The sequence below is a fragment of the Cricetulus griseus genome, chromosome 4 (assembly GCF_003668045.3).
Source record: "Cricetulus griseus strain 17A/GY chromosome 4, alternate assembly CriGri-PICRH-1.0, whole genome shotgun sequence".
Taxonomy (NCBI): Eukaryota; Metazoa; Chordata; class Mammalia; order Rodentia; family Cricetidae; genus Cricetulus; species Cricetulus griseus.
In genome coordinates this window covers 45,946,498-45,973,197 of record NC_048597.1, presented here as the reverse complement: position 1 = coordinate 45,973,197, position 26,700 = coordinate 45,946,498, and the positions used below count along the sequence as shown (strand labels likewise).

Genomic DNA, 26,700 nt, shown 5'->3' with positions numbered 1-26,700 from the left:
AGACATCTTATTGTGATCATTTAGATGATTTTCTAGCTATTTTTGGCCTAAGGTAACTTAGTAGTATTCATTTATTTTTTACAGATGTATATTCTTCTGAGCACATTGTTTATTTCCTGTGTAAGGGTGCTTTACCCGCATGTATGTCTGTGTACCATGTGGCTGCATGGTGCCCACAGAGGCCAAATGTGGTCATTGGGTCCTATGAAACTGGAGTGACAGATGGTTGTGAGCTGCCATGTGGGTGCTGGGAATCAAACCTGGATCCTCTGTAGGAGCCACTCATGCTCTTAACTGCTGAACCATCTCTTCAGCCCTGACCACACATTTTTTAATGAGATCTCTGTGCCCTCTTTTTTAAAAAATCGGTTTATTTTTATGTTATAGGCATGTATACCATGTGCATGCTTAGTGCCTGTGGAAGTCAGAAGAGGCCATTAGATCCCCAGGAACTGGAGTTGGTGATGTTTGTGAGCCCCCATGTAGGTTCTGGGAACTGAAACTGGGTCCTCGGCAAGTGCAGCAAATGATCTTAGCTGCTGATCCATCTTTCCTGTCCCTTGACCACATTTTATTTTTTCCGAGACAGAGTTTCTTTGTGTAACAGTCCTGGCTATCCTCTGTAGACCAGACTGGCCTCAAGCTCAGAGATGAGATTCACCTGTCTCTGCCTCCCAAGTGCAGGGATTAAACGGGGGCACCACCACAACCTGGCCACAATTTTTATTCTAAGTCCACCTGAAGTTGCTTAACTAGCTATTGCCTATATTTTCATATCTCATAATCTATATTTTAAACCTCTATAACTTACTAGTCATCTAAGCCAGAATTTATCTCTCTCCTTCATTCTTCCTTTCCTTTCCTCATTTAAAAACTTTTTTGCATTGCTGGGACACCTGAAAGCTAGAGGAAGGCAAAATGGAGCATTGGGCAGGGATGTCCATGGTTCCCTAGGACCACCAGTCCAAAGATAAAGGGTAAATGGCATCCAGACTGTCCTTAGTGAGAGAGCTGTGATATTGCTTCCTTTCCCTCGTTTCAGTCCCATGCTAAGAAGAGGTACATGAACAAGTGCATCCTTTCCCTTCGAGATCTTAAGCTGGCTGTCATTGAGGAAATCCAGTGTCTGGTTCAAGAACTGAAGAATATTCAGTTGTCCATCCCCTCGTCCAAGCATGCCCCAATTCCTCAAGTCCCGCAGATATATCCAGAAGAAGTCCCAGAAAGGAGATTTCAATACGACGAGGAAACACTCTTGAGATTTAAGAGACAGCAAAAGAAACGCCAGCGTGACAAGGAAGATAGCAAACAGATTGGATCCGGTAGCATCAGCGGAGGAGGGTTAGGGTTCCTCAAACAGTCTTACGGAAAGGAAGGAGATTTGACAACGCGAGACTCCCTGTCTAGGTCATCCAAGGCATCAGCATTCGTCACGGACCTTCCTAGGTCATCAGAGTTTGAAAAGGCAGAACCCAGTGAGGTGGAGGTGGAGATCACGAAGAGAGAGGAGGTCAAACATTTGTACATGCAACAGTATTTGTGCAACAGGGTAAGAGGCAAAGACATCCCTCTACTTAAAACCAAAAGAATGAATAGTGGGAAAATTCGGTCTGGTGTATGATTATTGATTTCAAATTTCTGTGACATTAACCTTACCCCGGATGCTCATTAGTCACTGGTGGCTTGGTTTTCTCCCATCGTTAGTCCCCTAACAAATCTTTGTGCTTTCTGTAGAATGTTGGAGCTTTTTATCTTTTTCCTATAGGTCAATACATTAGAAGACACTTGCAACTAAGTGAAGTCACAGTAAAGGGAACTGGAGGACCAGTCTTGAGGAGACAAATAGAATGCACTTAAAGGGGAGACCCTCTGCTTTTCACACCATCCTCTCTGCCTGCTGCTTGTGTGTGTGTGTGTGTGTGTGTGTGTGTTGTGTGTGTGTGTGTGTGTGTGTGTGTTGTGTGTGGTGTGTGTGTGTGTGTGTGTGTGTGGTGTGTGTGTGTTGTGTGTGTTGTGTGTGTGTGTGTGTTGTGTGTGTTGTGTGTGTGTTGTGTGTGTGTGTGTGTGTGTGTGTGTGTCTGTCTGTCTGTCTGTCTGTCTGTCTGTCTGTCTCTTCTTTCCACCCCACCCTTGCTCGCTAGTCTCATTTTGTAGCTCAGGTTAGCCTAAAACTCACTATGTAGCCTAAAACTGGCCTCAAAGTTATGGCTAATCCTGCCTCAGCCTCTCTGGTGCTGGGAATACAGATGTGAACCTATAATCACCCCCCTTTCTTTAATGCATGCTTTGCTTACAGTAGGTGGGAGTGTTTGTGACGATGACAAGGTTTGAAAGTGTTCTAGAAATGACTGGCACTGCTATTCCCAGGAAAACCAGAACCAGGATCAGACCAGAAGTGTGGGACACAGTTGGACTGCAGAAGAGAACCTTTCTTCCTTAGAGAGCGCCCTGCTACCAGACCTATAGAAGGAGGCCCTTCCTCAGCAGTTTTCAGCCCTACCCTGCATCAGTGCTCCCTTAAGCTTTCCAGCCTTCTTCTTCTTCATCATTCCTACTCCATCCAGGCTGACTCTCCCACGGTCCCTGCCTCCTGGGCTCTCCTTTCACTACCATTTCATATCGGAGCTTTTTCCTTTACTGCTTCCTTGTTACTGCAATAACAGCCTTCGAGAACTGGGCTATCATTCGAAGTACGGAGCAGTCCATACCCTCTCCAGCATCTTCCTCACACACCCTGTTCTTGTTTGTGAACCCTGTCACACTGTAGTTAGCTGTTTATGTCTTACACTTGTCTTTCCTGATGCTTCACATGTGTTAGTTTTATCTTACAAAGTTGATGGGACAGTTGTTCAGAAAAGGACCACATCCCCTCTTCTGTTTCCCCGGGATGCCTAGACACAGGGCATGCCAGACATGTAGTAGTAGATATTCATTTGCAAGTTTTGCTATAATCACACTAATTTATTGATTTTAGCAATTAAACAAATGTTTGTTGGCCATACCATGTGCAGAGGCACACTAACCGGGTAGAGGAACACAGCAATGCTCAAGGAAAACACTCTCTATTATCCATAAAACTTGCAAACTATCAGCTATGAGAGACAACAGAATAGTTATAACCCTTACAGACTTGGAGATCCATGCAGTCCAGTTTCAGCATTTTTTTTTTTAAAGAAAATGTCCTCCTGTCTCCAGAGAAGTTAGGAAGAATTCAACTTTATTGAATAAACATAAAGGGAAGCCCAAATATACATTCTATAACCACACTTACTTAAAAGCTTGATTCTTTTTTCCTTGTTTTGGGTCAAATTCTGTATTTTAGCACTCTAAAATTCTCTAGCAATTTCACCACCACAAACCCACAGACCTCATCTTGTCCATTGCTGTCTAGTAGAGAACTTCACATACATTAAGTTTTTGACAGCCAAGACTTCCTGTAATGTTCAACCTAACAAATAACATTCAGTGGTTTTCCCCTTCCCACTGTGTGAGTTTCCTCAGGAGCATCAACCCTCAGGGCCCCCTCTTAGGCTCTTCACAAACTCTGAGATGAGTATATAGAGCTATGTCCAATCAGAGCACACATGAGGACTTACAGTCACTTTGGCCAGAGTAGACAGAGTAAGGTCCAGCTCAGGAACTGGGACTTAGATATCGACCCTACTGCTGTAGTGAGGGAGCCTTGATTACAGGGAAATCCCCTTTAATCTCATTTCTTCACTTGTAAAATGTGATGGCCGAGCAGCTTTTTGTGACTCTATGATTATATTTATCTATGTAAAAATACCTTCCATTCTGCTTTCTTTAACTTTTATTCTTCTCTCAGACATTACATCCTGACTGCAGTTTCCCCTCCCTGCACTCTTCCCAGTCCCTGCCTTTCAACTCCTCCTCTGTTTCCCTTAAAAAAAAAAAAGATAAAAAAGAGCAGGCCTCCCAGGGATGCCCACAAAACATGGCCTAAAAAGCTGGGCACAAACCCCTATATTGTGTCTGGATATGGTATCCCAGTAGGAGGTAAAGGGTCCCAAGCACAGGCAAAAGAGTCAGAGACATCCCCCTCTCATTGTTAGGAGTCCCACAAGAACACTAAGCTACGCAATCATAAGGCATATGCAGAGGACCTACGTCAGAGCCATGCAGGGTCCATGTTTGTCATGACCTGTGAGTCTCTGTGAGCCCCTATGAGTCCTGCTTAGCTGATTCTGTGGGCTGTGTTCTCATGGTGTCCTTGACCCATCTGACCCCTACAATCCTTCTTCCCCCTCTTCTGCAGGGTTCTCCTGGCTCTGCCCAATGTTAGGCTATGGGTCCCTCTGTCTGTTCCCATCAGTTTCTGGATCATACCCCTCTGATGACAATTGGGTTAGGCACCGATCTTCCATTCTATATTTTTGAATTTTTTTCAAAATGTATAAGAAGTTAAGGGTTAGAATTACCGTGAGAAAGCACTGAAAGTGTGGTAGATAAAGAGGACACAGACATAAAGGATGTCACTGCTTAGTCAATGTTGATAGTGTGGCTGAGAGGACTATAGTTGCAGAATTCCCACCACTAAACTCTAGAGTTAATGCCACTTACAGATGAGTTTATAATGAGCATATAATTATATCTTTATTCAAAATAATTGCTTAAAATGAAAAAATATTATAGACACATTAGTACTGTTGGATAGTTTGAAAAAAGAAAATTTGCATTTTAACTTATACATCTTCAAATCTCTTTTTCTGTCTCAGATCAAAGAACTGACTGTCACGTTTGATGCAGAACTCCATCTTCTGAGACACCGGAAGCTGAAGCTAGACACTAAGATGAAACTATCAGACCTACACCATGTCACATTATTTCAAGAAATGCTTCTCCTCAAGAATTTTGAAAAACAGGAAAATATTCTTCAAGAGCGTGTTAATTCTTTGGACAAAGAGGAGCAAGACATGCAAGTAAGAGCAGGCTGAACCCTGGCTGGCTGTTCCCTTAAATTAGGGAGTATGACTATAAAGTCCTTACCATACACACCTGGGGACCCATATAAAAACCTAGGCACAGCAGCCCATGTCTGTAATCCAAATCCGAGGAGGCCAAGATAGGAGGGTATCTGGACCTTATCGGTCAGCCAATCTAGCCAAATTGCAAGATGTCACAGAGAAGGCTAGAAAGATACCTTGGTGGGTAAAGGCACTTGCCAGCAAGTCTGATGACCTGAGTTCAGTCCTTTAACCCATATGCTAGAAGGAGAGAACCAACTCTCAAAAGTTGTTTTCTGACCACACATGCACTGTGGTACATGTACACACACAGACGCACACACACACACACACACACACACACACACACACACACACACACACACACACACACCTGCATGCACACCCACACATGTGAGAGAGATGCTTAAAAACAATAACATAAAATAAGATAGAGAATGATTTAAAAAGACACAACATCCATCTCTACCTTTTTACACATGTGTGAATACATGTATCCTTACACATATATGAACATACACAAAATCTTGGAACCACATATGAGAGAAAAATATTTGCCTTTTTGATACTGGCTTAATTTGCTTAATATAATTACCTCCAGTTACAACCACTTTTCTGTAAATGATATACATCTTTTACATGAACATTTCTATTTATTCATTGACAATTTCACACCTGTACACATGTATCCTGACAGTTTCCAACTTATGGCTCCCTCCTTCCAGCTCCCTAGATCCCCCCAACTAATTTTATTCCTCCTCCTCCTCCTCCTCCTCCTTCTACTCCTCCTTCTCCTCCTCCTCTCTTTCTCCTTCTTCTATGGGGGCACAGGGTCTAATTTCTGGCTATAGCTTCCCCTTCCTTGGCAGTCCTTCTGGGACTTTCAGATGCCTGTCAGGGCCCTGGGTGTAGGCAGGTCCCAAGTGCTGGTTTTAGTCCCAGGTCTGATTTCAAATGCTGTCTTCACTCTGGGCAGTCCTTTATGAGGCTCATGTCTGGTCAGAGATACTGGTCATATCAGTAGGCAATCCTAGGATTGAATTGGAGATGCTGGTCAATCTTCTGTGATGGTCCTTCAGGAATCCAGCTGTAAACGCTTGGCCAATGGCTCAGGCTTATTACTAATGAACTCTTACACTTAAATTAACCCACATTTCTTATCTATGCTTTGCTACATGGTTTGTGGTTTGTTACCTCATATTCTATATGCCTTGCTTCTTCGGTGGCTGGCTGGCGTCTCCCAGATTCTGCCCTTCTTCTCCTATATCTCTGCTTGGATTTCCTGCATGACTCTACCCTGCATTGCTCTAGGCCAAAGCAGCTTTACTTATAAACCAATGAGAGCAACACATATTCACAGTATTCAGAAAGACATCCCACAATGCACACCTTTAATCCCAGCACTTGGGAGGCAGAGGCAACTGTATCTCTGTGAGTTTGAGGCCAGCCTGGTCTATAGTGCAAGGTCCAGGACAGCCAGGGCTGTTACACAGAGAAACTCTGAGTCAAACAAAACAAAACAAGTCAAACAAAAAAATCCCAAAGAAAACAAAATTTCAGTTTGTTTAATTTGGATTTTTTAAGTGAGCATTTGGAAGATGCCGAACTTGAATGGTGTTTTAATTAATGTACGTTTAATCAAATAAACAGTTCTACAAACATCAGAAATTTAAATTTCTATAAAGAAGCTTAAAAATGTCTGTGGGCTAGTTTTTGCAATGGAAAGTGCATTGCCCTCAAAAGCCAGCTTTTTAGAAGTGTTACATATAGTATGTTCTCCCCCCCCCCTTCCCTTAGTGGAAAATAAATGAAACTCAGAAAGAGATGGAAGAGAAAAAGAATGAGATCACCAAGCTCCAGGAGCAGGAAAAAGCTCTCTATTCTGGGTTCCAATCAGCGCTTGGAGAAAATAATAAATTTGCAAACTTCCTCATGAAAGTCCTGAAGAAGAAGATCAAGCGGGCAAAGAAAAAGGAAGTTGAAGGCGATGCTGGTTGGTGTTCCTCCCTCACGTGCTAGTCTGTTTCTTTTCATTAACACCAAAAAGAGAAGTAACTGGGCTTTCTGACTGGTGCCACTTTCACACACTACCACACAGGCAGTGTAGATGTGCTGTAGGAATCAAAGAGCAGGGGCTATAAGCTGTTACGTTGGGTTTGAACCCCTGGAGTGTGAGTGCATTCGTAGTGTGTGTGTGTGTGTGTGTGTGTGTGTGTGTGTGTGTGTGTGTGTGTGTGTGTGTTATGAATTAATACAGGATAGTTTGCTGTCTTTGGTGAAGTGCCTCTCCTCATTTTTTTGTACACGTTTTGAGTAACATTTGTATCTGTAGCCTTTGTTGAGAAGGTTGTCTTGTTCCTTTGAATTGTTTTTGACCTTTTGAATTGTGTGTCACAATTGTCTGGACCTCTGTGCATGTGCTTCTGGGTCTTCTATTTTGTTGCAGTGACCCTTTGTCGTTGTAACTACATACTAAATCCTGAAATCAGGTAGACCAGTTTCTTCCACTCTGGTCTTATATTTCAAAACGACTTTAGCTATTCTAGGTCTTTAATATTTCCATATTTTAGAATAACATTGTTTATATCTACAGATAAATCTTTTTGGGGTTTTTGCCACTGTTGTGTTAAACCTATTTATCAACTTAGCTTCGCATGTCTCTAGGCAGACCCTGCATGTTTGTCTCTTAATCTGCATGTTACATTCTAACACACAGCTCCTGCTCCTGTTTTGTTAGATTTATACCTGTGTAGTTCCCTCTTTGGGGTGATTGTAAGTGAATTTTTACTTTTGCTCTTGGTGTTTCCATGCTTATTGCTAGCATACACAAGTATGATTGTTTTGTTTTGTTTATGTGTTGTAGTTGTTATTTTCTTCCTCTGTTTTTTTTTTTCAAGACAGGGTTTCTCTTTATAGCCCTGGCTGTCCTGGAACTTGCTCTGCAGACCAAGCTGGCCTAGAACTCAGAGATCTACCTGCCATTGCTGGGATTAAAGTTCTGTACCACTGCCACCACTTGGTGACATATGATTGGTACATGTTTGCCTCATGTTTTGGACTTACTTATTAGTTCTAGGAGGTTTGGGTAGATTCTTTGGGAATTTCTGGTTAGAGATCATTTCATCTGCAAACATGAACCACTCTACTTCTGGTCTGTATCCATATTTTCCTATTTTTGTCCTTTGTCTATTGAATGGATTAAACATCCAGAATTAGACATGAAATGGAGTGGCAGACTGAGGTCCCTGCTGTGTTTTCAACCTTACAGGAAAAGCATTGAGTCTTCTGCCATTAAGTATCTTGTCACCTGCTGGAGTGGATTGAGGGGATTCCTGTGTTTTGTGAATTCTCATGAGTGGGTACTGGATTCTGTCCGGTGTTTTTCTGCAATGATTGATGACTGTATGACTTTTTTCTCCTTTCGCCAAATATCATGGGAGAGTTCATCAATTGATTGTCCATTATTGAACAAGACTTCTCCCTTGAAATAAACCATCATTGGTAGAGTATAAATTATCTTGTATACTGCTGAATTTTATCTGCTATGTTTTTAAAAAGAAGCCTTTCCCTTTATATTTGTTGTAGTATGCTTATGGTTTGAATGTGTGAAAGAATAAAAAAAAAAACCAGGAAGGCAAAGTGGGTACCTTTTAGTGGGCCCTGCCAAGGTATGCCACTAAGCAACCACACCATGCACAATAGAGTTAATGCAAAAGGTTTGTTGGGGAAGGTGGAGTGGGGAGTGAAAGGCCATGTTGGAGTGGGGACATGAGAGAGGCAGGCAGACAGACAGACAGACAGACAGACAGGCAAAACAGGGAAGAGGAGCAAGAGGCAAGAAAGGTAAGAGGAGCCAGAAAGGAGCAGGAGGCAAGAGAGCCAGCTGTGCCTGGCAGGCACTTTTAATGGGTGCACATGTCACACAGGGTGGAAAGGCACCTAGTGACAGGTGATGATATAACTTAACTGCTTTGGTGGCTAAGGCAGGCTGCTACTAAGGAAACTAACAATGTGTTCCTTACCTGGATGCTCGTTAGGACTTAATGCAAGATGCTTAGGTGAGTTGGGGAGGAGTGCTGCCTTTGGAAGGGATTAACATAGTTCTCACCCCAATTCATTAATAGAAGGATTAAACAGGTTGTATTAACATAGCAAGATTAGCCCCTTCCTCAGGGTGCCTCTTGATTCAGTCATGTGATCCCTCCCCCATGTGCTTCCACCATGACACCATCCACTGGAAGCCCTTCATCAGAAGCCTGACACATGGTGTTGCTGATCTTGAATTTTTAGCTTCTGAATCTGTGAGCTAAACAGCAAACTTTTCTTTTTGCATTATTAAGTCTCAGGTATTCTGTCATAACAACGCGAAATGTGCTAATGTAATATTCATGTGGGTCATTGGTCAGTCGCTCTAGCCTCCTTACCTCCCTTCTCTTCCTCCCTTCCCTCCCACCCTCCCTCCTCTCCCACCCTCCCTTCCTCCTTATTCCTTTTCTTCCTTCTCTTCCCTCTCTTCATCTTTTCCTCCTTCTTCCTCTTTGTCTAATTTAAATATGAGGGTAATGCTAGTCCCATGTGACTGGGGAAATCAGAATTCTGTCTAGGGATTCTTAGTCTCATTAACAACAGAATTTAGTAATAGGTTTTGAAGGAAACTTATGGACAATTTCGTTAAAAATTTGAGAGAAAAAAAACAGGACAAGGAATCTATAAATTGCAGAGGTTTCTGGAAGGGAGGGAGATAAGGAAAAGACATATAGCCTGTCTTAGTTTGGGTCTCAATTGCTGTAAAGAGACACCATGACAATGGCAGCTCTTATAAAGAAAATGTTTAATTGGGTAGCTTATAGTTTCAGAAAACGTTTAATTGGATAGCTTAGTCCATTACCATCATAGTAGGACATGGTGGCATGCAGGCAGCCATGGTGCTAGAGAAAGAGCTAAGAGTTCTACATCTTGATCTATAGGCAGCAGGAAGTGAACTGTGTCACTGGGTGTAGCTTGAGCATAAGAGACCTCAAAACTCATGCCCACAGAGATACACTTCCTCCAACAAAACCAAACCTACTCCAACAAAGACACACCTCCTAATAGTGCCACTCCATCTGGGGACCATTTTCTTTCAAACCACCACATAGCCCTTAAGGAAGAAGCAAAGTTAAGTGCTGGAGGTCTGCAAGCAGCCACATGGCAGACAAACAACTGTATGCAGAAGGAGACCAGGGTCTTCAGATGAAAAGAAGAATGAGGAAGCCTTGACCAGTATCTGAAAGAAAAAGAGAAGAAAAAGCTTAATCAGGGTGGCCATAGTGCTATGCAATCAATAGGAGCCCTTAGGGGCAGGGTTTCTGGGGAGGAAGGTACATTACCTCATTAAAGGAATAATGATTTCTCCCATCACCTTAGCATGGCTATAGGTAAATCAGCTTTCCAGGGTGGATGGATTCTTGGCCAGGTGATTGATAGACCCCATAGTGTATAATGTTCTAATGTTTGGAGCAGATCAGCGTGTCATATGTCTACCCAGGGTAGGAGGTACTCCATTGCTTTGACCAGGAGGAAATAGCTTTCTGTTAATGGACCACAACAGAGTCCTTATGTCCATCCTTAGTGGCCTCCAAGATTACTTTTCCCCGCTCAAGAATGGAAACCCTAAAATCATTTAGGGGATGGACTGAAATTGGAGAGGTATAGTGATAGAATTTTATGGAACTATCTCTTTACCCACAAAATATGAACTTCCGGCAGACCTCACAGCAAAGTTAACAATTCCTTGGGATCACTACAGACTGCTGCCCTACTATGTAGTCAGCGTGTTTAACTTGCCTTTAAGAGAACAATTTAACCAACTGTTCTCAGATCCTTGAGTTTCTCATGCCACCAGCATTTACAACCTAGAGAACACCTTTAGTGTAATCTTATGAACCCTTCATGAACCTGCCACAGAGTAATGCATGAATGTACATGTGTGTGGCCATAATCATTTGCTGAAAGCAGAAAACAGGTTGGAAGCAACAAATACCTGCCATAAATGTTGGAGGTAGCACATAGGTATAGCTTGATACTGTGTTTGCAGTGTTATTTGTGTGTCTGAGTTAGATGGGATTTCCTCCCTCATAAACACTGTTGAATAATTCTGTAAAGAATCCCAAATCTCTTTCCCATGCCATGTTTTCTGTACTGTCCAATAACCAGAGTAAAGCTTTTTCTTAGAGATAGAAGTAATAGGGCTCTCTCTCTCTCTCTCTCTCTCTGTGTGTGTCTGTCTCTGTCTCTGTCTCTGTTCTCTCTCTCTCTCTCTCTCTCTCTCTCTCTCTCTCTCTCTCTCACACACACACACACACACACACACACACACACACACACCAGACATCAGACAGACTACAGATAAAGTAGAAAATACAGACTGCAGAAGGAAGTCATAGGGACAGAAGTGGAGAACTGGAGTGTGGGCCTGCTCTTGGTCAAACTCCTCTGAGAGGAAGTGCATTGTTTTTGCTCCTTCATAAGACATCAACACAGCTTGGTTATTTCTAATGCCTTAACTGACACAGGGAGCAGATATAACCCATTTCCACTAAGAAAATCCAGTGATGCAATTCCACAAGTGTTCACCAAAACAGATGAGTGTCTGGACAGGAATGGCAGTTATACCCTCAGATAGGGCCTCTAGGCAGGGGTCTCCTTTAGGGGAAGGGAGATAACTAGAAACCAGACCAGGATCCAGAATGTTTTCAGACGTCAGAATCCCAGACATTTCCAGCTTCTGGCTAAGGACTGGAATTGAGTTCTCATCAATGCTGTGGATTAGGAAGTCTTTCTTCATCTTTGGTTTTTCCAGAAGATGCTGATTCTTCTTTCAACATTTAGTGGGATTTGTCTGTGAAACTGTTTGGAACTGAAGACTTGGTGGTGGGGGGTTAAATTATAAAGTAAAATTTCTTAATAGCTCAGTGATATTCAATCTCCTGTTTTATAATAGATGAGCTTGGGTAGCGAGTACTATTTTCTTAAGAAATCATCCTATTTTTCTAGCAAAGTTCTTGATTGTAAAGTTGTTCACTGTTTCCTTGTTATCATTTAGTAACTGCAGGGCATGGTAATATAACCCATCACATTTTAGGATAATTATTAACACATGTCAGTTGTACAAATTGATGTGATTTATTGTACTATTTCCATAAACACATAGACTGTGCGCTGGTCCTTCTGCCTCTCATCTACATCATTTTTCCTTCCCTGGGTCCCTTCCCATTCCTCAGTAGTCCTACTCATAGGATGTTTTTTCTCTTCTTTACAATTCTCATATATGGCAGAAAATATGTGACACTTGTTTTTCTGTGTCTGGCTTATTTTATGCAACATGTCTACTTGCTACACTCGCCCTTTTTTCAAATGACAAGATTCCATTCTTTATGACTGAGTAATAACACTCCATTGTATATAAATACCCTCTTTTTTATCTGTTTGTCTGTTGACAGACTGATTCTGTATCTTGGCAATAGAAAATAGGGACACAATAAACATGAGTCCACAGACATTTTTGTATGCTGACTTCATTTCCTTTGTATATATACCCAGGAGTGGGATATCGGGTCACATGATGGTTTTGTTTGTAGTTTTTGAGGAAGGTAATTACAGCTCCACACGACCCCCAAGTTTCTGTGCTAATGCACATTCCTGTGATTGGTATATATGTATTTCTTGGTCTCTACATCTTCACTGTGTGTGTGTGTGTGTGTGTGTGTGTGTGTGTGTGTGTGTGTGTGTGTGTGTACACACCATTCTATTGGAATAAGATAAAATCTCATTGTATGTATAAACATCAGAGCATGTGGGGTGCACTCTATTTTATTCATGTATGGTGGGAGCAGTACCCCATCAGGTAGTGAGGATTTCCATGGACACTGTTGACACTGCCTCTGGTTTAGTTCTTTTCTCATTACTGTGATACGATATCTGACAAAAACAACTTAAGGAATAAAGAGTTTATTTGAAAGACACAGTACATAATGGCAGGGAAGACACCATAGGATTTCGAGGTAGGAAGTCACATCATGTCCCCAGGGGAGAGAGAGGTAGAGAGAGGGGGGCAGAGAGAGAGGGGTGTGTAGAGAGAGAGAGAGAGAGAGAGAGAGAGAGAGAGAGAGAGAGAGAGAGAGAGAGAGAACAGGTCTCTTTCTCTTCTTTTTTGTTCAGCCTGGGACGCCAGGCCATGGGATGGTGCTGCCCACATTCAGGTGAGTCTTCCTCAGCTAAACCTCTCTGGAGATATACTCAGACACTCTCAGAGGTATAAGTCTTAGGTGAGTTCAAATCCACTCAAGTTGATAATGAAGATTAACTAACCATCACAACTTCCCAACTGACAGTGATGCTGATGCTGCTTGCTCTAATCATGGTGAAAAGCCTACAATTCTTGTCCTCTGATGGGACACTGGTGGGTATCTAGACACTTCACAGGGAAAGGCAGAGGTTAGAATCACAGCCTCCCCTTGGCAATGGTTAGTTTTAATTGTCAACTTGATTCAATTAGAGTCACCTGGGAAGGCTCTCTCAGTGAAGGATTGTCTAAATTAGCCTGGTCTATGAGCATGTCTCTGGGGACTTATCTTGATTATGTTAACTGAGTATGTTTCTGGGGACTTATTTTGATTATGTTAACTGACATTTACTGGGAGAAATAGGGAAAATCGAGTCTACTTCCTTTTCAGAAAACAGTCTATGTAAAGATATCTAACGTTTAAATGTTTCTGATTCATCTTATATGGCGGTAGAGGGTACTTAAAGTAATTTTCATAGAGATTTTAGATGTTAGAAATGCACAAAGCCTGGAATAGAGATATAGGCTTGTAATGCTGGCTACCCAGAAAGTTAAAACAGGTACAAGTTTGGTTCACTTGGGCTATGTTAGTTCAAGCCCAGCCTAGGAAATTTAGCAATTCCGTGTTGCAAAAAAACCTCATTATAATGAAATTTAAATTAAAAGAGGACTAGAGTTAAAGCTTAGTGGTATAGTGCTTGCCTAGCATATAGGAGGCTCTGGATAAAAAGAAATGAATAAGCCAGGTGGTGGTGGCACATGCCTTTAATCCCAGCACTTGGGAGGCAGAGGCAAGCTCACTCTCTGTGAGTTTGTGGCCAGCCTAGTCTATAGGGAGAGCTCTAGGACAGCCAGGACACACAGAGAAATCCTGTCACAAAAAAAAAAAAAAATCAAGCAAGCAAGCAAGCAAACAAAAAAGAAAAATGAATGAATGAATGAATGAATAAGTAAAATTGAAAAGTATGAGGTCCATCTCTTATGTCTAATTTGAAATTTCATAAGACCACAATTGCACAATTGGTGGTGTGTGGTTCATAGATGTTCCCAAGGTATTTTAAGAGCAAAATGGGACATGCTAAAGGAGTCTATACTCACTTATCTTGGGGATGATACGTTTTACTTTTCAGACATGTGGACATTTCATAAAGATGCTAGGAAATAATATTGAAAAGTTACTCGTGACCCTTAGTAAAGAACAGTTATGCAGACTATCCAGGTGGCTGTTAAAATAGGGTTTTGAGGTAGGAAAAATACAGACTTCAACTCTAGATGCAAGAGCAAATGATAACCTATAGCAGAGGAGCAAGGGAGCCGCCAATGGATAGAAAACTAATGAGCAGGGTAATTCTTTGCTAAAAATCAGAATTTTCACTGAAGGCAGTCCAGAGTGACAAGCTATTAGGAGAAGGGAAGATTTGAGGATTTTGTTGGCTGGCAAGGGTGAGGGTTCTTAAAGCCAGTGTAACAGCCTTCTTGCTGTGACTCGATTCAGCAAGCTGAGGACAGAATGTGTGGTCTGCTTTCAATGGTGTTAAGCTCTTTGCACTGTCTGTTCCCTAGTAATGGACTGTTGGGAAGCCCTGCATTTGGTGCTGTAGTATCTGCTCTGCTGATAAGGCCCTCTTCTCTCCTTAGATGAGGATGAAGAGAGCGAGGAATCCAGCGAAGAGGAGTCCAGCCTCGAGAGCGATGAAGATGCATCCGGATCCGAAGATGAAGTTTTTGATGACTCCATCTGCCCAAACAGTGAGTTAGGCAGAGCCATGTGCTCACTGTATAGTGGGGGACATGGGCTACCAATGCAGAGAAGTTCCCTCCCTATTTATCAGCTCTCTGATAATGAAGTTTAAGAAATGAATGGGTTCAAACACATGAAGTTAAAGCCTCCAGCTCTTTGGGAGGGCTCTCTGGAAGGATTATTATCCAATCCTTTGATAGGTTTTTATTAGTAACAAAATAATCTGTGGTAACCAACTGCTGGCTCAAAGGTATTATGAGTTATGTAACAAACTAATTGTATAGGTAGATGCCAGCTTGTATTTTACACACACACACACACACACACACACACACACACAAACACACACACACACACCACACACACACACACACACACACACACACACACACACACACACCACACACACACACACACACACACACACACACACACACACACACACACACACACACACACACTTGATTTTTAAGACCAGGAAAACAATTCCTCCCTTGCAGGGTCTAAGGTGGGTCTGTGAATAGTTGATATTGATTCTGAACCTCCAAGCTCTGTGCTCCTAGTGTCACCACATTTCCCGTCAAACAGGGCTGCCTTCTTATTTTAACTCTCTTTTCAGACTGTGATCCAAGCCTTTTCGAACTGGCCCTCCAACTTCGAGAGAAAAGGCTAGACATAGAGGAAGCCTTAGTTGAAGAAAAGAAAATTGTTGACAACCTGAAAAAAGAATACGATACATTGTCCAAAAAAGTATGGGGTCTCCCTACTTGTTTGTCTTCTATCATGCTCCCTGCCCTCCTCTGTCATAGGCATGGCTAGGGCTTCTCAGAGAAGAAACGCATATCCAGCTTCCCCTCCATATCGAAAGTCTGTAGTATGGCAGGACCGTTGCTCTTTGGATGCTTGCTTTTTCTTCACGTCACTCATTTGTCTCTTAACTTTTTTTATTTTTTTTATTTGAATTAGAAACAAGATTGTTTTACATGTCAATCCCAGTTCCCATTCCCTCCCCTCCTCCTCTATCCCCCCCCCACTAAAACCCTACCTAACACATATCCTTTCTGCTCCCCAGGGAGGGTGAAGCCTTCATGGGGGGTCATCAGAGTCTATCATATCCTTTGGAATAGGGCTTAGGCCCTCCCCCATGTGTCTTGGCTCAGGGAATATCCCTGTAGTAGATTGGGCTCCCAAAGTCAACACCTATGCTAGGGACAAGTACTGAACTACTACAGGAGGTCCCGGAGATTTCTGAGGTCTCATCTCTTAACTTTTTTGATGACATAATTCTATGAGCAATAGATAACATAGCACATATTACATAATAAACGTGTGAGGATTTATAAATAACACTCAGGAAATTTGATTTCAGATATTGGTTATGAAGCATTCTTAGAAATGAGGTGAAGCTAAGTAGGATTAGAGAAGCTCTGGTAGTTTCTCTCTGGACTCTCTCTCCTGGGGCCGATGCATCTTGTGTTGGAGGTCCTAAAGCTAAGCTTCCGGAACTTCAATCCCTCCCCTTTCCTTTTGACTTTATTTCTTAGGTACTCTTATTTAGAACAATGTCACTCAACTTGATTCACCATTTAGATTTTTTTAATGTTTTTTTTTTTGAAAATGAAAATATTCAGGAACACTGTTGGATTCTTAGGAGATGACTATGCTTTGGGGATGCTGTAGCTTCATGCTTTAAAACACTTTTTTATTAAATTTCTTTGGGCCATTGTAACAACAACAACAATGAAAGTCTTCTACCATTTTGACAAAGGTATCATGCTGCTTTTCAGTTCTTGGACTTAGGGATGACTCAATAGGGAATATGCATCCTAACCTGGCAGAAAGCAAATAATATACATTTCTGAGCTGCAGTGTAGAATCAGGCCCTGGGTCATGGTTCCCCAAACACGCCCTTTAACCGTTGTACTTCCTCCTACTGTGCCTTCCTTTACCACCTTGGATATATATATACTGTCACTGAATCATGTCAATATCTCTCACATTGCTCTGTTCAGGTAAAAGTTGTGGCAGCAAATCTGAATGCAGCCGAAGAGGCCCTCGAGGCCTATCAACGAGAGAAGCAGCAGAGACTGAACGAACTGCTGGTTGTCATCCCTCTGAAACTCCACCAGGTGACCCAGCATCACTGGGGCAGGAACGGTGTCACACCTAAACTTTTCCAGAGACAGATTCATGGCTCACCAGTGCTGTACATGTCACTCGGTGGGAGGATTCTGCCTGCCTGCAGAGTGACATCCCTAACTCTTCCTACACATTCAGACTACTAACTAAAGAAAAACAGCAAAAACACCCATGCTTTGTTGGCCCATAATTACTTCACCAATCTAGTTGTCTCAGTTCTGGAGAAATGATGGGAGAATGAAAGGGCTGGAGGTTGAGATGTTGGGTCTTGTACACAGTCACTGTCCATCCATCTTTAGTCAGCTGTGAAGGAAGGAAGGAAGGAAGGAAGGAAGGAAGCCTTATCTTCATGTCATTATTAAGGGAGGTCAGAACAAGACACAAATTTTCTTTGTAAAATTTTTCCCATTACATTAAACAGTGGAAATTCATATCAGTGAGAAGAAAAAGGCTTGCTGTAGATTCTTGCCATGTTAAGAGAAAAAGCCATTCTTAAGGGGCAAGAAATGCTCCAAAAATCAGTTTATTAGTATTTTTTGTGACCTTGCTCAATGTCATCCTTGAAATGTTTCCCCCACTGTTACTAAGTAGATACCAGGCAAGATCTGTTCCAGAAACTTTGTTGTCCCCAGAAAGACCCAATGTGGCTTATTCTCTGATGGCAACTTTCTGTTCACTCAGTCATTGTCACCAGGGATGAGAAAGAGAAAAGCCCCAGTGGGAGGGATTTTAAGCAACAGTCTGGCCTTTGTTTGCTTTGGTTCTGATTTCTCTTTGCTTTGCTTTGTATTTATAGATAGAGTATATGGTATTTGGAGAGATTCCTACTGACCTTTCTGGAACCTTGGTATTCTCTAACCACTCCCTGGGGCGGCTACAAGAGCGAATCGTACAGCTCCAGGAGGAAAACTCCAGGCAGCAAAAACTTAACAGAGAATGCAGGGAGAGGCGGAAGATACTCATCCGGGAGAAGAGAGAGATGGCGAAAACCATCCACCGTGAGTAGCTCAGCTGTGGACCGCTGGTAATACTCACTGGGAGAAAAGGGAACTAACAGGTGACTGGTTTCCCAGCTTGGAAAACAATAACCACCGGCCCAGCACCACTGAGTGGAAACTAAACACCCTTCGCTTCCTATTTGAAAGGGAAAAGATGTTGGCATGCAGTCTCTTTCTCTTTGTGTATGAGAAAAATATAGAATAATGTGGTCATCTCTGCTGTACCCAAAACCATGCCTCAGATATAGCCAATCCTCTCCTCTTCCTGGTACTGTGTGCTTCTCCTCCAGGGCAGACCACCCCCTACAGATGCACACATGCCAATGTATTCTCACACAGTATGGAAAGCTACCCAGCATGCTGCCGTGATGGTACTCAGAGTCTGTGGACTTTTCACGACCCTGTTTCATTATTCACATTGCTTTAGGTAACTTGATAGTGTAGTATCCCATTGTATGACGAGTAACGGATTTACTTCCTCGGTCACCTCTTGATGAGCACTTAGGGTATTTCTAGCTTTTCACTATCCCAGTAAGAGCATGATTCCTTATGCACGCATGCATCAAGGGTCTCCCATGTCTAAGAGCATGTGTGTGTTTTTCAGTTCTCCAGAATGTCATCAAAACTGCTCCCCAGAGCAACTGAGCTCGGGTGTCCTCCCCAAAGCAGTGTGTAAGAGCCGCCTGGGTCTTAATTTGTTTCTTTCAGCTTCCAATATCTTTTTTCATAGTCTCGTGGATGTTCAAATAGACTTCATTGTGTTTTTAGTCACATTTCTTTTTGTGAGATTGAACATCTTCACATACACTCATTTGCCATTCTTGTGTTCCTTTCTGTAATGTCTGTTATATTCTCTGCTCATTTTCCATTTGCTTTTTTATTGATTTTAGGGAACTCTAAAGATTTTAGTTCATTATGTGTTCTCATTGGGTCAGCCTTTTTTTTAACTTTATATTAAAGTGAAAAGGGAGTATTTTAAATCTTAATATGGTGAATCTACCTATTAATGGTATGCACTTTTTATGTGTCTTTTTAAGAAATCCTTTTTTTGAAGATAAGTTTTGGCTGGGAGTAGTAATCTCAGCACTCAGGAGGCAGAGGCAGACAGATTCTCTGTGAGTTCAAGGCTAGCCTGGTCTACATAATGAGTTCCAGGACAGCCAGGGCTACACAGTGAGACCCTGTTTTGAAAAAATAAAAAACAAAAACAAAATAAAGATAAGTTTTGATTCAGCAATCCCTCTATTCAGCTATGGGATGAATATTCAAGAGAAATGAAATCAGTATGTCAATGAGCTGCCTGCACACCTGTGCTCAATGCATCACTATTTGCAAGAGCCAAGATATGGAAATAACCCCAGAGTTTCATCAGCAGATAAGTAGATAAGGAAAATGTGCTACCAATCAATAAAAATTAGTAGCTTTAAAAAAAGACCAAGATACCACCATTTTACAACAGTATAGATTAATCTGGAGGGCATTGTGCTAAGCCAAATAAACCAGGCTCTGAAAAATAAAGCACCATATGATTTCACTAATAAGCAGTTTATTAAAAAATGCTGAACTAATCAAGAGTGGTGGAACACACCTGTCACGTCAACTTTCAGAAAACTGCCACAAATTTGATGGCAGCCTGGGCTACATAATGAGGCCCTGCCACAAAACACATAAATAAAACTCATAAGCATATGATAGAGTTTGATGGTTAGTAGGGTTGGTGTTGGGTGGGGTGGGGGTGGTGGATGTGGATTCAGTGCTACAAAATCTCAGGGAAACAAGAGAAATGGATCCAGGGGTGTTCTTTCATAAACCACATGGCTACTCATTGCTAACAATGGATTGTATTTCTTCAAATTGCTAAGAGAATAGATTTTAGGGTCTGGAGAGATGGTTGAGAGGCTAAAAGCACTGGCTGCTCTTCCAGAGGACCTGGGTTCATTTCCCAGCACCTACATGGCAGCTCAAAACTGTCTGTAACTTCCATTTCAGGGGATCTGACACCATCACACAGACATACATGCAGGCAAAACACCAGCACACATAAAATAAAGTTAAATAAACCATTAAAAAGAGAATATATTTTAAGTGCTCTGGACACCACACACACACACACACACACACACACACACACACAAACACACACACACACACACACACACACACACACACACACATATGGGGCAGAGTTGGGGGGGTAAACTTGTGAAGTAATGTATCTGAATACCTCAGTTTGACCCTTCCACAAGTCACATTTCAGAATGGCCTGTTATACATGATAAATGTGTATAATTTTTTGTCAGGGTCTTAAAAACAGTGTCATTTTAGTTTCCTCTATTATTAATGTTACAATGTGCTTGCAATCTACCTAGGACTAAGGTGGTGTGTAATGTAACATGCATAATAGGAGGATAATCATCTTTTGGGAACAGATTTTCAAGACAGGGTGTCTCTATGTAACAGCCCTATGTATGTAATCGACCAAGCTGACCTTGAACTCACAGAGATCCGCCTGCCTCTGCCTCCCAAGTGCTGGAAGTAAAGGTGTGCACCACCATGCCCAGGTGATAATCATCTTTTAAAGATACTTTTTTATAATGTTTGGTATGTGGAATTCATGTGTAAGTATCAAGTATCAAAAGAAAATGAATCCAATAAATGTATCTCCCAACTCAATGTTGCCATTATTGTAGCACCTGCCTTTAGAGGTGCATTCTCTTGTTTTCCCTTACCTGGGAGAACCACTCTTGCCAATTGTGCATTTAGAATTCCATTTTTTTAAAAAAATAAACAATATACATATCTATATGTATTCCTAGCTGCTATGTTACTTTGGAGCCCTGCAAAGCTATTGTATCCTATATAGCCTTTGGAAAAGACTCATTTAGAATTATTTTCCAAGATTAGACGTGGAGTGGAGCAAAGGAGAAGCAGTGTGGGAAAAAAATGGGTGTGGCAAAGGGGTGGGACAGAGCAGACCGGGTGTGTCTTGAGAATACCACAAAGATTTACTGTCATGTTTGCTGGGAGTGAGATGGAAAGTTCCACAAAGCTCCTGCCCTGTTCTTAATATTAGATGCCATAGATATCCATCAGAACAGTCAGATCACTTAATAATCTAGTGGGAACCCACCAGTAGTTGAGGAGGTACAAGCCACTCAGGGAAAAAGGAGTCCATTTTACAGTGGGTTTTGACGATGAAGAAGGCTGTCGGTGACCCGGCATTTTAGGGAAACAGCAAGCAAACATCCACAGGGGGAAGTCTCTTGGTAACAAAAATCTTCCCGGTCTTGCAAAAGCTGTTCCTTGGCGTTGTCTTGTATCTGCTCTGCTCATGTACTAACGGTTGGAGACTGAGACAGTGACCGTCTTTCAGAAATGGAAGATACGGTCCGTGATTTGATGATCAGCAAGTTTGGCCGAGTGATCGATCTGGAAGCCCTCCAGACACTTTCTGTGAACACAACACTTGAAGAACTGAAGATCAGAAAACTTCGAAAGGAGCTATCGAATGCAAAGGAATTAAGGATGTGGGAGGTGAGGATGGAAGGGGCGTCTCCTTTGGTGAGGCCTACATGGCTCCTGTGAACTGTCTGGGCAGCACCCAAAGCAAAGAGCCAGTCTCCTCCCCCCGACCCCTTTTTTTCTTTTTGGTATCCCTGGCTGTTCTGGAACTCACTCTGCAGACCAGGCTGGCCTTGAACTCTCAGAGATCCCGCCTGACCCTGCTTCTTCTTCTTTTTTTTTTTTCCCTTTATTTATTTTTTATATGCTTTTTTTAAAACTTTTTTTATTTGAATTACAAAGTAGATTGAATTACATGACAATCCCAGTTCCCTTCTCCCTCCCTTCCTCCCCTACCATACCCCCAACTAAAACCCTACCTATCACATGTCCTTTCTTCTAATCTACACCTGACTCAAACTTTCTGCTCCCTCATGACCTCTGCATCCTTCCTCTTCTTCCCTTCTCATTCTTGTAGCTCCCTCCCCCTTCTTCCCATGTTCTCAATTTGCTCAGGGAATGGTGACCCTTTCCCTTTCTCCAGGGGACAAAGTTTGTCTCTTTTAGGGTCCTCCTTGTTTACTAGTTTCTCTGGCAGTGTGGATTGTTGGCTGGTAATCCCTTATTCTATGTCTAAAATCCACATATGAGTGAGTACATATCATGTTTGTCTTTTTGTGATTGGGTTACCTTGCTCAGAATGGTTTCTTCTAATTCCATACATTTTCCTGCAAATTTCAAGATTCCATTGTTTTTTGTTTTTTGTTTTTTGTTTTTTGTTTTCTGCTGAGTAGTACTCCATTGTGTAAATGTACCACAATTTCTCTATCCATTCTTCAGTTGAGGGGCATCTAGGCTGCTTCCAGTTTCTGGCTATTACAAATAGTGCTGCTATGAACATCGTTGAACAGATGTCCTTGTTGTATGAATGTGCTTCTTTTGGGTATATGCCTAAGAGTGGAATTGCTGGATCTTGTGGTAGACTGATTCCCATTTTCTTGAGGAGTCGCCATACTGATTTCCAAAGTGGCTGTACAAATTGGCACTCCCACCAGCAGTAGAGAAGTGTTCCCCTTTCTCCACATCCTCTCCAGCATAAACTGTCATTGGTGTTTTTGATTTTAGTCATTCTGACAGGAGTAAGATGGTATCTCAGAGTTGTTTTGATTTGCATTTCCCTGATGGCTAAGGATGTTGAACACTTTCTTATGTGTCTTTCAGCCATTTTAGATTCCTCTATTGAGAATTGTCTATTTAGTTCTGTACCCCACTTTTTAATTGGATTGTTTGGTGTTTTGGAGACTAGCTTCTTGAGTTCTTTGTATATTTTGGAGATCAGCCCTCTGTCAGATGTGGGGTTGGTGAATATCTTTTCCCAGTCTGTGGGCTGCTGTTTTGTCTTGTTGACTGTTTCCTTTGCCTTACAGAAGCTTCTCAGTTTCAGGAGGTCCCATTTATTAATTGTTGATCTCAGTGTCTGTGCTACTAGTGTTATGTTCAGGAAGCAGTCTCCTGTACCAATTAATTCAAGGGTATTTCCCACTTTACCTTCTAATAGGTTCAGTGTGGCTGGGTTTATGTTGAGGTCTTGGATCCATTTTGACTTAAGTTTTGTGCAAGGCGATAGGCTTGGGTCTAACTGCAGTCTTCTACATGTTTGCATCCAATTATGCTAGCACCATTTGTTGAAGATGTTCTCTTTGTTCCATTGTATATATTTGGATTGTTTGTCAAAAAATCAGGTGTTCGTAGGTGTGTGGGTTAATATCAGGGTTTTCAACTCTATTCCATTGGTCTACCTGTCTATTTTTGTACCAATACCAAGCTGTTTTCAGGACTATAGCTCTATAATAGAGCTTGAAGTCAGGGATGGTGATGCCTTCAGAAGTTCCTTTATTGTATAGGGTTGATTTGGCTATCTTGGATTTTTTGTTTTTCCATATAAAGTTGAATATTATTCAATATTATTCTTTCAAGGTCTGTAAAGAATTGTGCCGGTATTTTGATGGGGATTGCATTGAATCTGTAGGTTGCTTTTGGCAAGATTGCCATTTTTACTATGTTGATCCTACCTATCCAAGAACATGGGAGATCTTTCCATTTTCTGGTATCTTCTTTAATTTCAATCTTTAGAGACTGAAAATTCTTATGGTACAGGTCTTTCACTTTTTTTGGTTAGTGTTACCCCAAGATATTTTATGTTCTTTGTGGCAATTGTAAAGGGTGATGTTTCTCTGATTTCTTTCTCCACCAATGTGTCATCTGTATATAGTAGGGCTACAGATTTTTTTGAGTTAATCTTGTATACTGCCACCTTGCTGAAGGTGTTTATCAGCTGTAGGAGTTCCCTGGTAGTTTTTCAGGTCACTTATGTAGACTATCATATCATCTGCAAATAGTGAAAGTTTGACTTCTTCCTTTCCGATTTGTATTCCCTTGATCTCCTTTTGTTGTCTTATTGCTCTAGCTAGAACTTCAAGGGCAATATTGAAGAGGTAGGGAGAGAGTGGACATCCTTGTCTTGTTCCTGATTTTAGAGGAATTGCATTGAGTTTCTCTCCATTTAATTTGATGTTGGTGTAGGCTTGCTTTACATTGCTTTTATTATGTTGAGGTATGTTCCTGTTATCTCTGATTTCTCCAAGACCTTTATCATGAAGGGGTGTTGGATTTTGTCAAAGGCTTTTTCAGCATCTAGTGAGATGATCATGTGGGTTTTTTCTTCAGTCTGTTTATATGGTGGATTACATTGATGGATTTTAGTATGTTGAACCATCCTTGCATCCCTAGGATGAAGCCTACTTGATTGTGATGGATGATTTCTCTGATGTGTTCTTGGATTCGATTTGCCAGTATTTTATTGAGAATTTTTGCATCAATGTTCATGAGGGATATTGGTCTGTAGTTCTCTTTCTTAGTTGTGTTTTTGTGTGGCTTGGGTATCAAGGTTATTGAAGCCTCATAAAAAGAGTTTGGCAATGACCCTTCTGCTTCTATTGTGTGGAATACTTTGAGGAGAATTGGTATTAGTTGTACTTTGAATTTCTAGTAGAATTCTACACTGAAGCCATCTGGCCCTGGGCTTTTTTTGGTTCGGAGACTTCTGACGACTGCTTCAATTTCATTAGGGGTTATAGGTCTATTTAACTTGCTTATCTGTACATGATTTAATTTTGGTAAGTGAAATCTGTCCAGAAAACTGTCCATTTTCTTTAGATTTTCAAATTTTGAGGAATAGAAGTTTTCGAAGTATGACCTGATGATTCTCTGGATTTCCTCTGTGTCTTGTTGATTTTCTCGAAGAACCAACTCTTTGTTATATTGATTCTTTGTACTGTTCTCCTAGTTTCCATTTTATTGATTTCAGCCGTCAGTTTGATTATTTCCTGGTGTCTGCTCCTCCGGGGTGTAATGGCTTCTTTGTTTTCTAAAGCTTTCCGTTGTGCTGTTAATTCTCTAGTGTGATTATTCTCCTGTTTTCTTCATGTGGGCATTTAGCGCTATGAACTTTCCCCTTAGCACTGCTTTCAAAGTATTCCATAGGTTTGGATATGTTGTGTCTGCATTCTCATTGAATTCTAGGAAATCTTTAATTTCTTTTTTTATTTCTTCCTGGACCCCTGAATTGTGCAATTGGGTGTTACTTAATTTCCATGAGTTTTTAGGTTTTCTGTAGTTCGTGTTGTTGTTGAATTCTAATTTTAAAGTGTGGTGCTGACCCTGCTTCTTGAGTGCTGGGACTGAAGGTGTGTGCCACCCCTCTGCAGCTCCTGTCTCACTTCTTCCCAGATAGTTTTCGGAGACAGCACCTGAACTGGGTTTTAGAGTCCAGGTTGCATACACAATGTATGCTGCATTAAAGTGTATACGCTATATGCTCTCACAGTTTTGGACATGGCACTACTGTTCTCTGGGAATCCTGTTGCTCTACTTAATAGCTTTGGCCTACTATTCCAATTTGGGAACTAGAAAACACATTTAGGGTTTGGGGTTGCAGCTCAATGACGACAGTACTTGCATATCCTGTGCACAATGAATAGATTACACTTACATAGTTATTTATGTGTGCACACACCAGCATCATAGTGCATCTGTGGAAGTCAACTTGCAGGAGTCAGCTCTCTCCTTCCACCAAGTGGGTCCTGGTGATGGAATTAAAGTCATTAGGCACGGCAGCAAGTGTTTCACAGCTCTCTTTAACCAAACCAGACTCAATGCACTGACTTCCAATTATATTTTCATGTACACATAGTGCTCCCTTTGCATGATTGGTTTTAAATTTAATTTTTTTCTAGTCTTAAATATTGAACCCAAGGCCTGATACATGCTTGGCAAACACTCTACAGTAGAGCTATGTCCCCAGTGGTGGTTTTAATTGAACTGAACACTCATTTTTTCTTTATTTCCTCTCCTATTCATGTCGTCCATTTCCCACCTTCTTTCCCCGGTAGGATAAGATTGCTCAAGTGAGGTGGGAACTGATGATGAAAACGAAAGAGCACACCAAAAAGCTTCACCAGATGAACGATCTGTACATCGAGAAGAAGAAACTCGATTCCAGGTTGAACACACTCCAGAACCAGAAGGTGTGTTCCTTTCCAACCGGCCCTTTGCAGAATCCAATATCCTCCAAAGCACTGGCATTTAAATAGACCTTGAGCCTGGACCACTTCCAGGCCATCCATCCCTGGATACTGACTAAGTACTAGCTAGTCATGTTAGAGTGGCTTCCTGGCGGGGCGGGGGGGAGGGATTGGGCTTTATTCAAATACCTCTTGCATGCCATGAACTCATATGAGTGCTCATCTGTAGGCTTTACCTTGATCTAGGAGAGGTTAGGCTATTTAAGCATAAACAACAATACCAATGTGCTCCCTGAAATTGGCTGGTGTCAAGGTTCATTTTCAGTATGTTTATTTGACTTGACATGAAGTAGGCATCTTGAACTTCGGAACTATACATGTCACCTGATGAAATGCTTGCTAATTTATTTTTGAGTGTTTCAACTTGTCA

General features: G+C 41.6%; 1 protein-coding gene across 1 annotated transcript in view; it reads left to right on the top strand.

Annotated features, from left to right (window-relative positions):
• Positions 1–26,700, top strand: part of Cfap44 (cilia and flagella associated protein 44) — a 78,591-nt gene that overhangs the window by 50,716 nt on the left and 1,175 nt on the right. Inside the window, exons 24-32 of the mRNA XM_035444119.1 lie at positions 1,043–1,549; positions 4,737–4,940; positions 6,783–6,978; positions 14,947–15,057; positions 15,669–15,799; positions 17,062–17,178; positions 17,985–18,186; positions 21,560–21,720; positions 26,139–26,273. Coding sequence (XP_035300010.1) covers positions 1,043–1,549; positions 4,737–4,940; positions 6,783–6,978; positions 14,947–15,057; positions 15,669–15,799; positions 17,062–17,178; positions 17,985–18,186; positions 21,560–21,720; positions 26,139–26,273 — 1,764 coding nt within the window. The remainder of the gene's footprint in view (positions 1–1,042; positions 1,550–4,736; positions 4,941–6,782; positions 6,979–14,946; positions 15,058–15,668; positions 15,800–17,061; positions 17,179–17,984; positions 18,187–21,559; positions 21,721–26,138; positions 26,274–26,700) is intronic.